General features: G+C 37.0%; 1 protein-coding gene across 1 annotated transcript; it reads left to right on the top strand.

The window, feature by feature from the left end:
• The first annotated feature begins 692 nt into the window (after nt 1-692).
• On the top strand, nt 693-1,094 carry LOC113337033 (uncharacterized protein PB18E9.04c-like). The gene has a single exon (XM_026582725.1). The coding sequence runs from the start codon at nt 693-695 to the stop codon at nt 1,092-1,094; it is 402 nt and encodes a 133-aa protein (XP_026438510.1).
• Nucleotides 1,095-16,586: the final 15,492 nt, after the last annotated feature.

The following is a 16,586-nucleotide window of genomic DNA, read 5'->3' as shown; positions in this document are numbered from 1 at the left end:
ACAGCGGGAAACTCATTAAGGTATTGGTTAGGTGGTTTACAGCATGCGGCATTCAATGTGTCCGTTATAAGAGAGTTCTATAAAGAGGGGCGGTGAGTTAATGTTGAATAATGGTTAAGTGTAATAGAAAAACGTTTCTCCACCATGGAAATATAAATTCTAAAACGTTACACATTAACTAACTTCACATTACTCCACCAAAATTTCTTGCGAGACAAGGTTACGTTACATTTGCAAGTTGTATAAATAGGCTTTGTATATCATCCACAAAAGGACAAGTCTTGGGAAAATAAGTATCCAGAAACACCTGAGCGGCTTCTCACTTGCTAGCTACCTTCACTTTATGATACAAGTTGCAAAGTAACCACGCCTTCACAACCAGTCTCAAAACTTCTCTTTGTTTCCATCCCTTAAACCAACCTTTCTCCTTCTAGTTGTAACCGAAACAAACCTGGAACAACCATTTCTTGGTTTAGGGCAGGGTTGTATAGATTGACCTCTCGAATCAAAGAACTCCATGAGCAGTAAATTGTTTTGGGTTTAGATTCGCCTCGCACCCACACACACTCAAAATTACCAAAAAACGCAGAAGCAGTTTCACCCACAAAAAATTGGCAACCACAGTGGGAGGTTTAATTTTTCGGTTACAATATCAGCTTTCAAACCCCAACTTCATTTTCCTCAACCTCAAAATGTTGGAACTCAGATCTGGATCAGCAACAAACCATGTGGACACCAACACTGAAATCATCATTGGTACTAATATTCCATCCAGCACCATCAGTACGCCACCTATCGGCGCTAGCAACGCAGAAAAAGTTCCTTCGGGTGTTGCACCGCCAATCACCAGAACCAGGGCTGCCGATATTCCCTCGTGTAATACACCACCGGTTACCAGATCCAGATCTGCTGCTGCCACCCCCAATATGTCGTCAAATACGACACCGCCAACCAGGACCACTACCACTACTACTCCGCCATCAAGAACAGAAACCGGAGGAACACGAAACCGGCCCTATGTTACCGTTGCTAAGTTGATGGAGAAGAAAGAAGTTATGGACAGAGCCCAGACGTACATGGTGACAACTCAATAAGAGGTGCTTGTTTTCCTCAAAGCACTAGCAGAACGGCTCTCACGGGAATCACTCCACCCCGAGCCAACCAGGTACACTTCTAATGCTCCTGAAACTGATAACACGGCTAGAAGAACTTTTGTGGACAAAGAGACTCGCCAAGAGCCCCCGTGGAGAGAAACCATTTCGTCCAATTTCGTCACACACGAAGTTTTGGAGCGACTTCTCCACCAAAACCGAGACAAAAGCAACTCTGCAGGTATACATCAATATCAAACCCCGTATCCTCCCGAGATACAGAGAATTCCTCTTCCGTATAAATGCCAAAAATAGATTTTTGAAAAGCAATGATTGTAAATCACAAGCATGATGTATCAAAAATACATATACCAAGCATACACCATCAAACGAAATCACACCCATTCAATAAAAATCATAAGTCAGTTAAAAATCAATGCAAATAGTCATAAAAGAATTATTAGAATTACCATATGCGTGAAACATGGCTTCCTCCGTCATCCCAGTGTTGGGGTTTAGCTCCTCATATTAATCACTTGCTCAAAATACATGTTTATAGCCCAAACGTTGATTGAAAGAGTGAAAAGAATAAAATCAGTGAATCTGCGACGCACAGAAAGCGTCCAGAGAAGAACGACAAAAGTGAAGTGCTTCTGTTGTTGTTGTTTAAGACCGTCAAACGCATGTCCTTGTAATTTGTTGAAGAACGACTGTCTGTGGGAGTCTGTTCTTCATGTTCTTCGTGCTCTTCAATGGCAGCAGCAGCAGCAGCAACAATGTTCTGAAATCTCTTGATTCACGCCTCCTGAGCTCTCCTCTAGACCCCAAACTCCTCGTCCCCCTTCTACATGACCCAACTATTTATATCAAAAAGACCGATTAAATCTCTCCGGAATCTTCCAAAATCTCTTCCTTTTTCTTCACGGCAAAGTTGCGGCAATTTCTTGTTTTAGAATTTCTACGCGTTTCTGAGCTTTCCTTTTGATTCTAAACTCTTCCTTAGATATATACAAATCTTTGGGAAGGTTGATAGCTCTTTAATCTTTATAAAATTTCCTAAAACAGGTCACACATGTGACTTTCCATATTTTGCTGTTGAGATAAAAATCCGTCGATTGAGCCCAGTTTAATCGAGTTCAACACCCATATTAGATTCCTAGACCCATAAGGAGTCTATCCTATGAAAATCAGAGGTTTAGTCGACCTGAAACTCCTCCAAATCAGGATCACCAAATCTGCCAGTTAAGTTCTTTCTTCCCGCCAAAAACTGTTTCAAATCGTGAAGAAAGTGACCTCCCTATATCCAGTCTCGGTGTCCCTTTAGCACATGACTAGAATGAGTTACCCCTTATCCAAAGTGAGAGTCCGAATAGCAAATGTCCTCCCAGGTTCCTTTGACAACTTTTCGAGCCAATTTCGCCGCAAAAGCTTATTTTTCCAAAAACACCTACAAATAGATAAAATACCAAAATAAGTACAAAAATGGGCACTAACAATATACACAATATAGATGAAAATAGACACATAAATGCGTCTATCACCATGGCATTGCACATATGTGATGCAGCAAAGGCAATTAGTCTTTTGGCGCGGTTATGGCTCGGCCAAGGCCATAAAGGGTGCCGCAAAGGCACCTTTTATTATTGGCGCGGTTATGGCTCGGCCAAGGCCATTAGATGGTGCGGCAAAGGCACTTTTTAGTATTGGCGCGATTATGGCTCGGCCAAGGCCATTAGATGGTGCGTCAAAGGCACTTATTAGTATTGGCGCGGTTATGTCTCGTCCAAGGCCATGGATGGTGCGTCAAAGGCACTTTTTAGTATTAAGCGATCATAGTGCATCCATGGTTTGATGTAAGCGTCTATAGTGCGGCCAAGGTTTGGCATGAATTAGATATAGCGGGGCCAAGGTTTAGCATATGCGGCTATAGTTTGGTTGAGGCGTGGCATATAGCGCAGCCAAGAAAAATTAGTATGGAGCCGTTCCGACTCGGCCTAAGGCTTAAGGAAGCGCAATGGCCAAGTTTGGGTAAGGCGAATGCCTTTTTATAAATAATATCAGGTGAGTATGAATAACCTCTTTGAAATTGAGGTAGATGGCCCAACATGTGTTGGGCACTATATTGATGGCCCATTGATCTATGTGGTGACATCACATGAAGTACTTAGGTTTTACGATTTTATCCCTAGTCTAGAAACCACCATCAACGGCAGTTAATAGAACTTTGATAGATATTGGAAGTATTGCAGACATATTATTTTACCCTGCGTTCAAAGAAATGGGATATAAAGACGAAGATCTGATTCGCTCATCTTATCATATTCATGGATTCAACAAAACAACAACAAAACCAAAATGAGAGATAGTTGTGCGAATATTACTGGGAGAAATTGAAACGCATGTAACATTATGTGTGGTTGATATGGAATCACCATAAAGCATGCTCTTGGGACGTCCGTGGGTGCACGTGATTAAAGTTGTAGCGTCGACTCTTCATCCGCGTATAAGGTTCCCAATCCCAAGTGGAATAGGTGAAATAAAAGGCGATGTTGACTGTGCGAAGATCTGCAATCGAATAGATGTAAAGAATTATGAGGACGCCCGAAGAAGAGACAAGATCGCTGGATAAAAGCCAAACAAGCGAAGAAGGAAAAATAATTTAGGGTATACATGATACGAACTTCAGAAGGAAAAGGAATACCAAGCGAAATTCCGGAAAAAGAAGGCGAACCTACAAAAGAAATAAAGGAACCAACACCATTGAAAGATCCTAAGGCGAATTGCACCGCTGCGGAACTGACAAAAGAAGTGAATGTTGGAACGAAAAAAGAACCAAAAATACTAAAAATTGGAACCAAAATGGATCAAGAAGAAGAAGAATGAACGGTGAACATGTTGCATGAATATAAAGACGTCTCCGCATGGAGTATGGAGGAAATGCCAGGAATAGATCCTTCTATTGTGTGTCATAAATTAGATATTAACAAAAACGCAAGACCATTCAAGCAGCGAATAAGGACGGTAGCAACAACATATCATCCCCAAATAGAAGAAGAATTACAAAAGATGCTTGATGCATGAATTATAAGACCATCTAAATATCCAGAATGGATAGCAAACGTGGTAGTGGAAATTACAAAGCTGTAGCGTCGACTCTTCAAAATCATGCTTGATGCATAATTTTTCCCTTTTTCAACACGAAAAGGGAAAAATCATGATCACTCATGAAAAATAGGAAGAGGAAGAATTATTTATTTCAAGTTTGTTTTGTTACTAACACTAATCTCTCATCTCCATTGTATGTTTAGACCTTTGATCTTTATTCGATTTCATAAGTAGATATTATCATTGGATATAAACTTGTTGAAAGCTTACTAGTAATGTTTTCAGGGTAGCCATCTTTGTTTATTTTGCAATTTCAAGGGATATATCATATAATGAATCGTCAATTTTGATCCTACTGCCGTTTAAATATCCCCTCCTTTAAAATGCTAAGTTATAATGAGTCCCCACATCGTACGGTGAGCATGACACTCCCCTCAATAAAATTAGATAAAAGCTTTGGGTATTAGTAAATCTGATGAAGACACTTGGCGAGACTCTATTGGTGAAAACATTAAAACATGAATTACACTCTATTTATACCATGTATTTAACTGACCGTTTACAACACCATTAGCAAAAACCTGGGTATACAACACTTATGTGTGGATTTACACCTAACTAATTATTTACACTTGGTTTACACCAAATACTTAACTGGACGTTACTAACGCCAGTTAGGTAGACAATGCTTCCGTCCAAACCTAATTGAGAATCTCTCATAAATTGAGAAACAAAGAAAAAACAGCGGCTGCTGCTATGTAATCACCTGAATATTGAGAGATGGGAGCAGAAATGGAAAATGGTTTGAGACCAAAGATTCAGTTCGAGAAATTATGAAGAAATCATAGTTATTCCTAAGTTGCAGAAAAGAGTAACTAAAGTTGAAGTTAGGGTTTGAAGGAATCAAACCGAACGAAAAATAGGTAAGGGTTTCTCTGCTTTGTTTTGATTTTGAAACTCTAATTTCTTGATTTAAGATCATATGGGCTTCGTTAGGGATTTATAAGGAATCGATTAAAAAAGAAGATTGATTTGATGAAAACGCTGGATTTTTAGCAAAGTATTTTTTGTTCACTTTTATGATGTTCGGCTTAATATACACTTACATGAAGCTTACCATCACCATTACCCTTAACATCACCATTACCCCCACCATTACTCTCTTCTTCCTCTTCCCCATCAGCATTACCATTAGAGCTGGCAACCAAGCTCAAAACCCGAGGGTTAGACCGGATCGGCCTGCAAAAACCCGTACCCGGTTCGGCTGGTTGCTAGACAAGCCGGTTTAGGGTTGGGAAAATCCTGGATTATAGAAAAACGGGCGAACCCGGACCGGACTGGACCGCAAAAAACGTGGGTTCAACCCATTACCCGCGTTTTCCCACAAACTTCCGCGTGTGACCGTGTCCCTCAGTACGTGTCTGTCTCTCCTCCTCGGTATAAAAAGAAGAAAAAAAACCTAGACTATTTTACCTTCTTTCTTTCTCAGCAGCGGCCACAGAGAAAAAACCCTAGACTGTTCTTCAGTAACTTCAGTTCTCTGTTCTAATTTTTTCATCTTCTTCTTGTTCGATAATTATGATTAACAACAACAAGTCAACAACAATGGTTAGCGACTATCAGCAAGTAAGTAAATTCAAGGATTTTGATGTCTGTTTGTCACTTTGTTGTTTTTTTTTTGTTCATTTTAATCGTGTGTGATGTATTATGCATCTATGGTTTTGGGGTTTGACGGCCGTTTGATGTTCAAATATTTGTTATCTAGTGTTTTCATAAGTGGGTTTTACTTAGTTTGGTAGTTAATCTTGTAGATCTTATGTATTTGTAGATGTGTGTTGATGATCACTGATTTGGGTTTTAAATTTTAATTGCGATTATCTGATTTTGATTTGAATCCTGAGATACAACTTGTGTCATTGTATGTTATGTTTGCTCAGAATTTGGATAATTTGATGTTATTGTTAACTCTTTAATCTTTAGTTAGAACTATATATTAGGATTTAGGGGTTTATGACTTTATATGAAATATCACTCTTAGGCTATTGAATTCTTAGAATGAAGTTAAGAATATGTTTGAGAAGAAATCTCAGGTTATTTTTAGTGATGTAGTTAAGAAGAAATTGAGATATTGGCATAGAGTGAAGAAGATATTTGTGGTGATATTCTGTATTGGCATAGAATGAACAAATTGATTCAATTCATTTGGTTACAATGTTTCTCTTCAGTTGTATTTGTACTTTTGTATAGCATATTTTATGTTCACTTTTTGTTATGAATTATAGGTCCTGTAAGTGAGCGCAATTCGAATTATTCTCGTCTTACCAGCTTATTACAACCAGTGGAGGCTGCTAAATTCTAAAGACTCTAAACCAACAAATAAAGGGGGTAAGTGAGTCTTTATCCAGAATGTCAAGTGTACAAGAACATTATAACGATGTTATGAGTAGTGACGGTGAGGATGATGATGTTGAGATGGTAGATTCTGAGAATGTCTCTGCAACTATTGGTTGTGCACCTGCACCTGTTTCAATTGGAAAGAAAGGAAACAATTCAAAGAAATCTAGACTTAGTTCTGATGTTTGGGAATTTTTTGACCACGTTAAAGAGAAAGATGGAACAGAGAAGGGAGTGTGCAAGGCTTGTAAATTTGGATATACATATGAAAGCAGCAAAAGTGGAACCTCATCTATGAGAAGGCATGTGTGCCCTGAGCGTCAATTTAAGTACATGGGGCAGATGATGTTATCTGCAAAGAACGGCCAGTTGTCTACCTGCGTACGCAAAGTTGATCAAATGAAGTTTCGGGATCTTCTGTCAACATTACTCATTTCAAGAAATGACCCATTTTCGTTGGTGGAATTGAAAGAATTTAGGGACATATGTGCTTATCTAAATGAGGATGCTAAACCAATATCAAGGAATACTGGGAAAGTTGATGTTGTCAAAAGACATAAAACACGAAAAGAAGGTATTCGAAACATGTTGAAACTTGCTCCAGTATGTTCCAGTCCAGAATTTCAAATCTTGGTGACATGTTTTGTTTCATACTTTTATATGTATGAGTGATTGATTATGATAATATTTTCTGATGTATTTAACTTATCCTTGCAGGTAGGATGTGTCTAACATCAGACATGTGGACTTCTGTTACGACTACAGGGTATATAAGCTTAATTGTGCACTATCTTGATTAAAATTGGGAGTTAAAGAAGTATCTTCTGAATTTTTGTGAACTTCCACCACCTCATACAGGTGAAGCACTTGATTCATGAGATCTTTTATTTTATCATGTGATATTTATATTTTGCTTTAGTATTGAGATATTCCACCACCTCATACAAGTGAATTACTTAATTGGGAGTTTTAAATTTTACCCTTTCCACTCCTTGATAGGTGAAAATCTTTCTGCCAAACTATTTGCGATGATAGGAGATTGGGGAATTGAACATAAAGTATCCAACATCACCTTGGATAACGCTGCGAATAATGGAGCTTGTGCTAGAATTATGCAAAGCAGACTTGTTGCAAAGAAGATCCTGTTTAACAAGGGAAAATACTTTCACTGCGTTATTGTGCTCACATCTTATCTCTTATCGTAAAAGATGGACTTGTGAAGATTGATCCAGATGTGCTTAAGATAACAAAGTCAGTGAAGTCCCTTAAAAAGTCCCAAGTAAGAAAACAAAAATTCTTGGACATTGTTGATGCTTTAGGAATGGGGATAATTGGTGTTTGGTACCCAAGTTTAGACCAACATTAGTGTTTGGTCTAACATTTGTCCAACGTTGGTTTTTGGTACCTGGACCTAACGCTGACCATGGTTAACCATTTAAGTCTTGACTTCTGTTTAGTAAATTAAAAAATAAATAGTTAACGACGTTAACAGACCCGTTAACACGTGGGAATCTTAAATACGCACATAAATATTTGAGTTACGCAAATGAAGTAGCTTAATATGCCAAAGTGAAAAACTATGGTTCATTTGCGAATGAATATTTAAGAGAATCTTAAATGAAGTATTCAGTTCATTTGCGAATCTACATAAACCAAAGGTTGATGCTTCGGATGTAGTTAATTGGTTGGATGAATAGATGAGTGTATTCAGTTCGATTTCTACATGAATCTGAGATGGATTCGAATCAAATCAGGGAACAACAACAGAAATTAAAGAAGAATGAAGGGATTTGATGCTAAATGGTGAGAAGCTTCTTCCATGAATCGAAGCAAATATGGTGAGAAATTTGTTTTGTTGAAGTCGAGAAGAGATGTAACAGGTGGAATTAGGGTTATATGTGATTGAAGATAATGACTGAATTCGTGTTAGTTATGAAAAATTGAGCTTTGATTGAGCTCTCTGATGGCTGTTGGTGGACGAATTTAAGAGAAAGCTGGTGTCGATGTTGTGTCTGCAAAGGATGGTGGAGATTAGCTGAGGCTGAGTTGAGTGGCAAAGATGAAGAACTTTACAGAAGCTCCTCCATCAAAATTAAAAAAATGAATTAGGGCAAAATCCATTAAGTTTTTCTGTTAGGGACTTGGCTTGTCATTGTTAGGAAAATTTAATTTATTTTAGTAATTCTTTAATTATTCAACGAAATATAGGACACGTCATCATTTAACTGGTCAATCATGGTCAGCGTTAGGTCCAGGTACCAAACACCAATGTTGGACAAATGTTAGACCAAACACTAGTGTTGGTCTAAATCTGAGTACCAAACACCAATTATCCCTTAGGAATGTCTGGAACAAGAAGGGGTATTCGTCAAGACGTGAGCACAAGGTGGGTTTCTACTTTTCTTTTGTTATACTTATACAGTTAGAGACTTATATTTATAGTATACTCACTTGATGTTGTTTTATACAGGTGGAATTCAACTTATCTCATGTTGGACAGTTGTCTTGTTTATAGAGTTGTTTTTGCTCATTTGAAGGAGGTGGATCCAGACTATGAAGACTGCCCAACTGATGAAGAATGGGAGCAAATTGAAGTTGTCACAAATTTTCTCAAGAAATTTTATGATCTCACAACTTTATTTTCTGGTAGTAAGTATCCTACTTCCAATCTTTATATTGAAGGAGTTTGTCGAGTTCAGGTGTTACTCAAAAAAGAAAGCACAAATGAAATTGAATACATAAGGGACATGGTAAAAGAGACGCAAGAAAAATTTAACAGTTATTGGACGAACTTGAGTCCTATATTGGCTATCGCATTTGTGTTAGATCCTAGATATAAACTGCAGTATCTGAACTTTGCTTACTCCAAGTTGTATCCTGATGTAAGAGTACTAGAAAGAAAAGTTAATGATGTGCGTGAAGAAATGAAAAAACTTTATAATGAGTATTGCATCTTTTCAACAGCTTCTGGAATTGGAACTCAGAATTATGGTATTCAAACCGATGGGAATTCTGCCCATCAAGGAAGTGAGTGGTTCGAGGTAATTTTAAAGCTTATTTATTACGTACATGTGGTCTTGTATTATTTTGTGTTTTAGCCGTGTGTGTTTGTGAAGTTAATGTATTATATGTTCTCATAGAAGATAACTAGTACCTTGCTCTCATTTCTAACTTCTTCCTTGTTTCATGCAGGAATACGCTGCAGCACAGGAAAATGACGGTGGTGATATGCAATTTGACTTGTCAGAGTTAGATCTATATCTTAGTGAGAAACATCCTTGTCAACGGAATCCATCATTCGACATCCTAATGTATTGGAAAGGCCAGGAGAAACGATTTCCAGTAATTTCAAGAATGGTCGGGGACACCTTGTCAATTCCTATTTCAACCGTCGCTTCAGAATCTGTATTTAATATTGGCGGAAGGGTAATTGATCAATTTCGGAGTTCCTTATTACCTGAAAATGCTGAGGCGGTGATAACAACTCGTGATTAGGACCTTGGAGTTGGTAAGTGTGCCCAAATTGCATTTAGTTGAATGTCTAAATTTCATATTTAACTTTGATTGTTTTTATCCATGTAGGAAAAGAAGATTTGGATGAGGAAAATGGGAATATTGGAAAAGATGTATTAGGATTTGAACTTGGTGCAGTGGAGGATGAGGCAGTGGAGGATGGCGAAGTAAGTTCTTATGCGTCTAATTAGTATGCGTAGTTGCATACTTCTTCAATATAAAGCGGGGTAAATATGCAAATTCCATGTTTTTGACTTGTTTCTTTTCTTTTGTTTGATTTATTTTTTCTTGAAATGACAGATTCATAATGATTAGTTGGAGCAAATCAAAGATCGACATGGAAAATGAGAATGTTTTTTGGACAAATTGTTTTTTGGACAGACAGTTATCACAGTGTCTCCAAATTTTGTATAAAAAAGAGATTGGAGATTTTTTTTGGACAGTTATCAGTTTTTGGTTTAACTGCCACTACGGGAAAAATATACATCTACAACTGGAGATTTACAACACTTCGCTATACATCGTAGAAAGTCATATGTTTTACAACTGGTTTCAAAGGAAGAGTTGTCGTATATCATCACTACCAACTCTTAGGAATAAGGGGTTGCGCTAAGAAAACAAACGACAACTCCTTTAGCAAAACTGTTGTGACGACATTTAGGTATAAAAACTTTGTTTCATAAGTGTAGTGACTTAGCCTATCACAATTCTCACAAGTGTTGTTGAAGAACACAAAAATATGATAATGAAAAATACGTTAGAGGGGAGATTCGAACATGAACCTAATGCATGGATGTCTAGCTCATCAACCATCCTTACAGTTCACAAGTTTAGTTTTTTTTTTTTTTTAATAGAAACGTATAACAACACTTATAAGTGTTGTTGAAGTTAAAATATAGAATGTGGGAAAAATGAGGTTTGGGGGATTCGACGGCCAGGTTTCGATCTTGGATCCGGGTACGCATACAATATGCAGAAATATGATTTTTTTAATGTTTCGTAGAATATCTCGAAGGAATCTTACCTGTAAATGGAATATTCTGATGGAATCTTATCTGTAGATTGGTGAATTCATCGTTCCTATAAAGTTTTCGACTTATAATAGTCCACTCGCGACCAACTATCGAGCTCAGAGCCTGGTTCAGTGTCTAATTTGTGGTGTGTTTAAGGTTTCGGAGAATATTCCGATGAAATCTTACTTGTAGATGGGTGGATTCATCGTTCTTACGCAGTTTCCGACTTATTGTAGTCTACTCGCGGCCAGATTTTGAGCTCGTAGCCAGGTTCAATGTCGAAGTTAACAAATTTGTGGTGTGTTTAAGGTTTCGGAGAATATTCCGATGGAATCTTAGCTGTAGATGAATGAATTCATCGTTCTTAGGAAGTTCAAACCGACATTGAGCTTCAAATTTATCGATTCGATGATGTATCATGCTAAGTTTGAAGTCAGAACTCTTCCAGAGCTTCATGATTCATAGTTTCTATGTCGTTATACCATATTTGAAGTTCGAATCGACTCTGAGATTCATATTTATCGATTTCGATGATGTATCATGCCATGTTTGAAGTTAGAACCCTCCTGAAGCTTCATGATTCATAGTTTGTTTGTCGTTATACCGAATTTGAAGTTCGAATCGACATTGAGATTCATATTTATCGATTTCGATGATGTATCATGCTAAGTTTGAAGTCAGAACCCTCCCAGAGCTTCTTGGTTCATATTTTCTATGTCGTTATACCATATTTGAAGTTCGAATCGACTCTGAGATTCATATTTATCGATTTCGATGATGTATCATGCCAAGTTTGAAGTTAGAACCCTCCTGAAGCTTCATGATTCATAGTTTGTTTGTCGTTATACCGAATTTGAAGTTCGAATCAACATTGAGATTCATATTTATCGATTTCGATGATGTATCATGCTAAGTTTGAAGTCAGAACCCTCCCAGAGCTTCTTGGTTCATATTTTCTATGTCGTTATACCATATTTGAAGTTCGAATCGACTCTGAGATTCATATTTATCGATTTCGATGATGTATCATGCCAAGTTTGAAGTTAGAACCCTCTTGAAGCTTCATGATTCATAGTTTGTTTGTCGTTATACCGAATTTGAAGTTCGAATCGACATTGAGATTCATATTTATCGATTTCGATGATGTATTATGCTAAGTTTGAAGTCAGAACCCTCCCAGAGCTTCTTGGTTCATATTTTTTATGTCGTTATACCATATTTGAAGTTCGAATCGACTTTGAGATTCATATTTATCGATTTCGATGATATATCATGCTACGTTTGAAGTCAGAACTCTCCCGGAGCTTCATGATTCATAGTTTTTATGTCGTTATACCATATTTTAAGTTTAAATCGACTCTGGGATTTATATTTATTATCGATTTCGATGATGTATCATGCCAAGTTTGAAGTCAGAACCCTCTTGGAGCTTCATGATTCATACTTTATTTGTCGTTATACCTAATTTAGAATCGACATTGAGATTCATATTTATCAATTTCGATGATGTATTATGCTAAGCTTGAAGTCAGAACCCTCCTGGAGCTTCCCGATTCATAGTTTGTATGCCATTATGCCACATTTGAAGTTCGAGTCGACACTGAGCTTTATATTTATCAATTTCGATGATGTATCTTGCTAACCCTAGTTAAAATAAACCGAAAGAAAAAAAATAAAGCACAAAAGCACAAATCGAAATCACAAAAAAAGAACAAAAAAACACACAAAGAGCTTCATATTTATCGATTTCAATGGTGTATCCTGAGAACCCGAGTCTTCCGGTGTGAACTAAAGCTACTTCATGACATGTATGGATAGTCGAAATTACTTCACGACTTATGTGACTAGTCGAAATTCAATCCGGAAGCACATAGAGAAAGCACAAAGAAACACACAAAGAAAACACACTTTCCTTGATCCGTATGACAGTCTCAAATCAAATCTCCACCGTCCAAAGATATCCCTAATCCGTATGACCATATTTAAATCAAATCTTGGCCGTTTAAAGATAGGTATATAGAAGATCAAAAGAAAATTTCTCACAGTTTCTTCATTTTCCTCTCTTATCTTCGTCTCTAACCTTATCTTCTGCCTCCCTTGCAAAAGAAAACCCTAACTCACCACAGAATCTATTTCTCGATCACTCTCTTATGTAAAAAAACTTACGGAAGTTGTAGATCGGTTCTTTCAAATTGCAATGGCTTCTTTGAAACTCATTTTCTCTTCTTATTCTCTCTTCTTCTTTCTTCTTTTTCGTTCTTCTTCTCTGCTCTTCTTCAGTTGAAAATCGAGAGGTGAAATTGAGGTATGGCTTGAGGAAATTTAAATCGTGAGGATGTATAAAAGAAGAAGGAGTTGGTGTTTCTGCTAATTATGAAGAAGAAGATTGAGTCCTGTTATGAATCGAGAACTAGGGTTTTCTCAGTGAATCGTTAATTGAGTTAGAAATGGAGAAATTAAAGATGGGTTTTGTGAACACAGTATGATGAGGAAGAATTAGTGATTGATGTGTGAGTTTTGTAACTTAAATTATGCGATAAATTGTTTTTGAATCTCCAAGTTCTGTTATTGATTTTTGTGTTTTTTTTAGTTTCTCAGGAACCCTAGTTCCTAATTTTGTTTTGTAACTCTTAGTTCCTTCTAATTTTGTTTTGAATGGTCTTCCTTTTTAGCCATTTGAGGTCTAATTGCGGTCTATTTTAGATTTCTTCTGTCTTCTAAGCTCTCTATTTTGAATCTGATTTGATTCTTATTTCCTTTACATCAGGACGGAGGAAGGCTTAAAGTCTAACTTTCGGAAGGACTCTCTGAGGATTGCAGCTTAGATGTACAACCTGTAATTAAGTACAGACAAAATGGCGTTATCTTTTAACACATGGAAGTAGAGAGAACTCAATCACTCATTCAGGTATATACTGACAATAAAAAGTAGCTTCAATTTACAAATCTGTTGTATTTCTGATGTGTTGGTATCATTTTAATGTTGGAGGGGTGTTTTGGGTGTGAGAAGGTATTGACTGTTTGATCTGGGTTGATACAGAACACCACCAAGATGGTTGGAGATTTCTTCTCCTGAGGTTGTTGTTGGAATCGGTCATGATCTTATATCCACCAGGTGTTTTTGCTGGTAATATCGGTCATGATCCCTACATACTGTACATGCTTGGTGATGTGCAAGTCTTAGCTCTCCTTGACAAGCTAGATGTGCTCCGCGTTAACTGCTTACAGAGGGTTATCTTTGTTTTTACGAATAAAAGTGCTTTTTTACTCCAAAATTGGTATGTTATGTATTCAGCTTTTGTTTTTGGGTTCTGTTTTTTATCTTAATTTTCGTTTATGATGAACAGTTTGATAACCTCTAAGTATGCTGTCACTTTCCTATGGTTTTGATGAAGGATACTGATGTTATGGTTGATGTCGTCTGCGGTTATGGGATGTTGGAAAACGTTGAGCTCGAGTTCTTAAACAGGCTGGAACTCATGTAATTGTTACTGAAATTGATCTTATCTGTGCTCTTCAACCTTGGATGGAAGTTCTTCAAGTCTTGAACTTAGTATGGGATTGTGTATCATTTACATGTCTGCAACAGTAATAAAAGCATAATTGTGAGTACTATTTCTGACGACTCTTCTCTTGCGTATTTATTTGCAATGCTGAGGACCATGAGATTCTGCCTTTAAAGTAGTAACCCACCATGTTTATATTCCTTTTTCAGATATTTGATCTCTCTTGGCTGGTTATCGTGGCTGTGATGATCATCTTGAAGGTGAAGTCTCAAGTCTTTTAAATTTATTTTAAAAGTATTCTCAACAACTTATTAATTTCCTCTATGAGTGCTGATTCTGTATATGCTTTTCTGCTTCCCGGGCTACGCAAATCAGATAGTGTCACTGGGTAGGAGAAAGTTCAGCACAGATTTTCAGACTGCTAAAGGCGTTGATGTTCTTTGGATTTATAGTGACGGTTAGCATCCTCTTTATGTTTGTGAATCTTAAAGTTGGTGACATCTTTGCGAGCAAAGAGCACAACAGCTGATCCAAATGGTACCCCTTTTCTTCTCTTATTGACATGAGAAACAAACCACACAGATAGATAAAGTTATAGTTAATGATTTTCTGATACCAAATTGTGTAAGAAACCTATATGGCCTTTTTATTTGTTGTTGTGAAATTTTAACTGTTGTTTTACTATAAATTCAATCGTGGTATATGATGCAGCATTGATTGATGAATGGAGAATACACAAGAAGCAAGTTATGGCTTCATGACCTTGCTGGAAGTGAGAGATTAGCCAAGCCAGACGTTTAAGGAGATCCGCTGAAAGAAACTCAAATTATTAACAGATCCTTATCTGCACTGGGAGGTGTGATAGCAGCGTTGGCGACCAAAATCCCACATATTCCTTTCAGGTCATCTTTTATGAGGATATCTGATGAAGATACAAATTTAATATTGTTAATTTTGCTTGTTTGATATGATTATAATTTTCTACTTAATGCCAAACTAACATTCTGATTTTTGAATATTCCCAATTTGTGCAGGAATTCAAAGCTCACTCACTTGATCCAAGATTCTCTAGGTATTTTTCATTCTTCCCTAATTAATTTTGAAGTTATTGAAACTGGACTGAGGATTGAGTTTCTCTATTGCTTATATTGCATATGCCATAATAATTAAAGCAACAACTTGTAACATACATAAGCAGCTGTAAACTGGAGAATGTGGACCAAGTTGAAGAAAATCTCTTGCCATGAGTCTCGAGTCCAACCAACCATCTTCAGCATCAGTTTTCAATAGCTGGTTGTATATGAATGAATAGTTACTCTTTTGTACTTTAATCAGCACCTAGTTGTTCCATCTATGGAATAAATATGCGCACGTACGATTTATATGATATTTTTAGTCATGTTCAAAGAATCTATCATTTTATTTTCTTTCGTTGCGCAACACACTTTCATACAAGGTGATTTGAAGTTAGCTAGGTAATGCAATTGGAGTGGTAGGTTAACTTGAATGAATGTAAATGTGCTACACTGGCATGTTAATGTGAATGTGAAATACTTTCGGCAATTCATGCAATTCGGTTTCAGCTATAATTTTTTTTTTCAAAATAGTTTTATGCACACAACTTCTAATAAGAGTTGTATTCCATATTTCAACTACACATACCAAAGGTTGTGAAAAATGTCTTTACGACATAACCAGGTGCTGTCCAAGATAGTTCGACAATTCATACAAGTGTTGTGCAAATATTATTCATAATACTGGTAATTGTTGTTGTATATGTTTCTACGATATACTAGTTATGTTGTCCACGATTGTTCTACAATACAAGCAAGAGTTGTGTTAGGTTATCAAAAAAAATCGAAAGAGAATCACAACATTGACAAACTATTGTCGAACCATGAATCACATCACCCTTTACAACACTTGTCATCCATTGTAGAAAAACTTGGACTTTCTACAATACC

Source organism: Papaver somniferum, unplaced genomic scaffold (genome assembly GCF_003573695.1).
Source record: "Papaver somniferum cultivar HN1 unplaced genomic scaffold, ASM357369v1 unplaced-scaffold_158, whole genome shotgun sequence".
NCBI classification, from domain to species: Eukaryota; Viridiplantae; Streptophyta; class Magnoliopsida; order Ranunculales; family Papaveraceae; genus Papaver; species Papaver somniferum.
The sequence above is the reverse complement of the archived record's forward strand: the minus strand, read 5'-3'. Positions and strand labels throughout refer to the sequence as shown.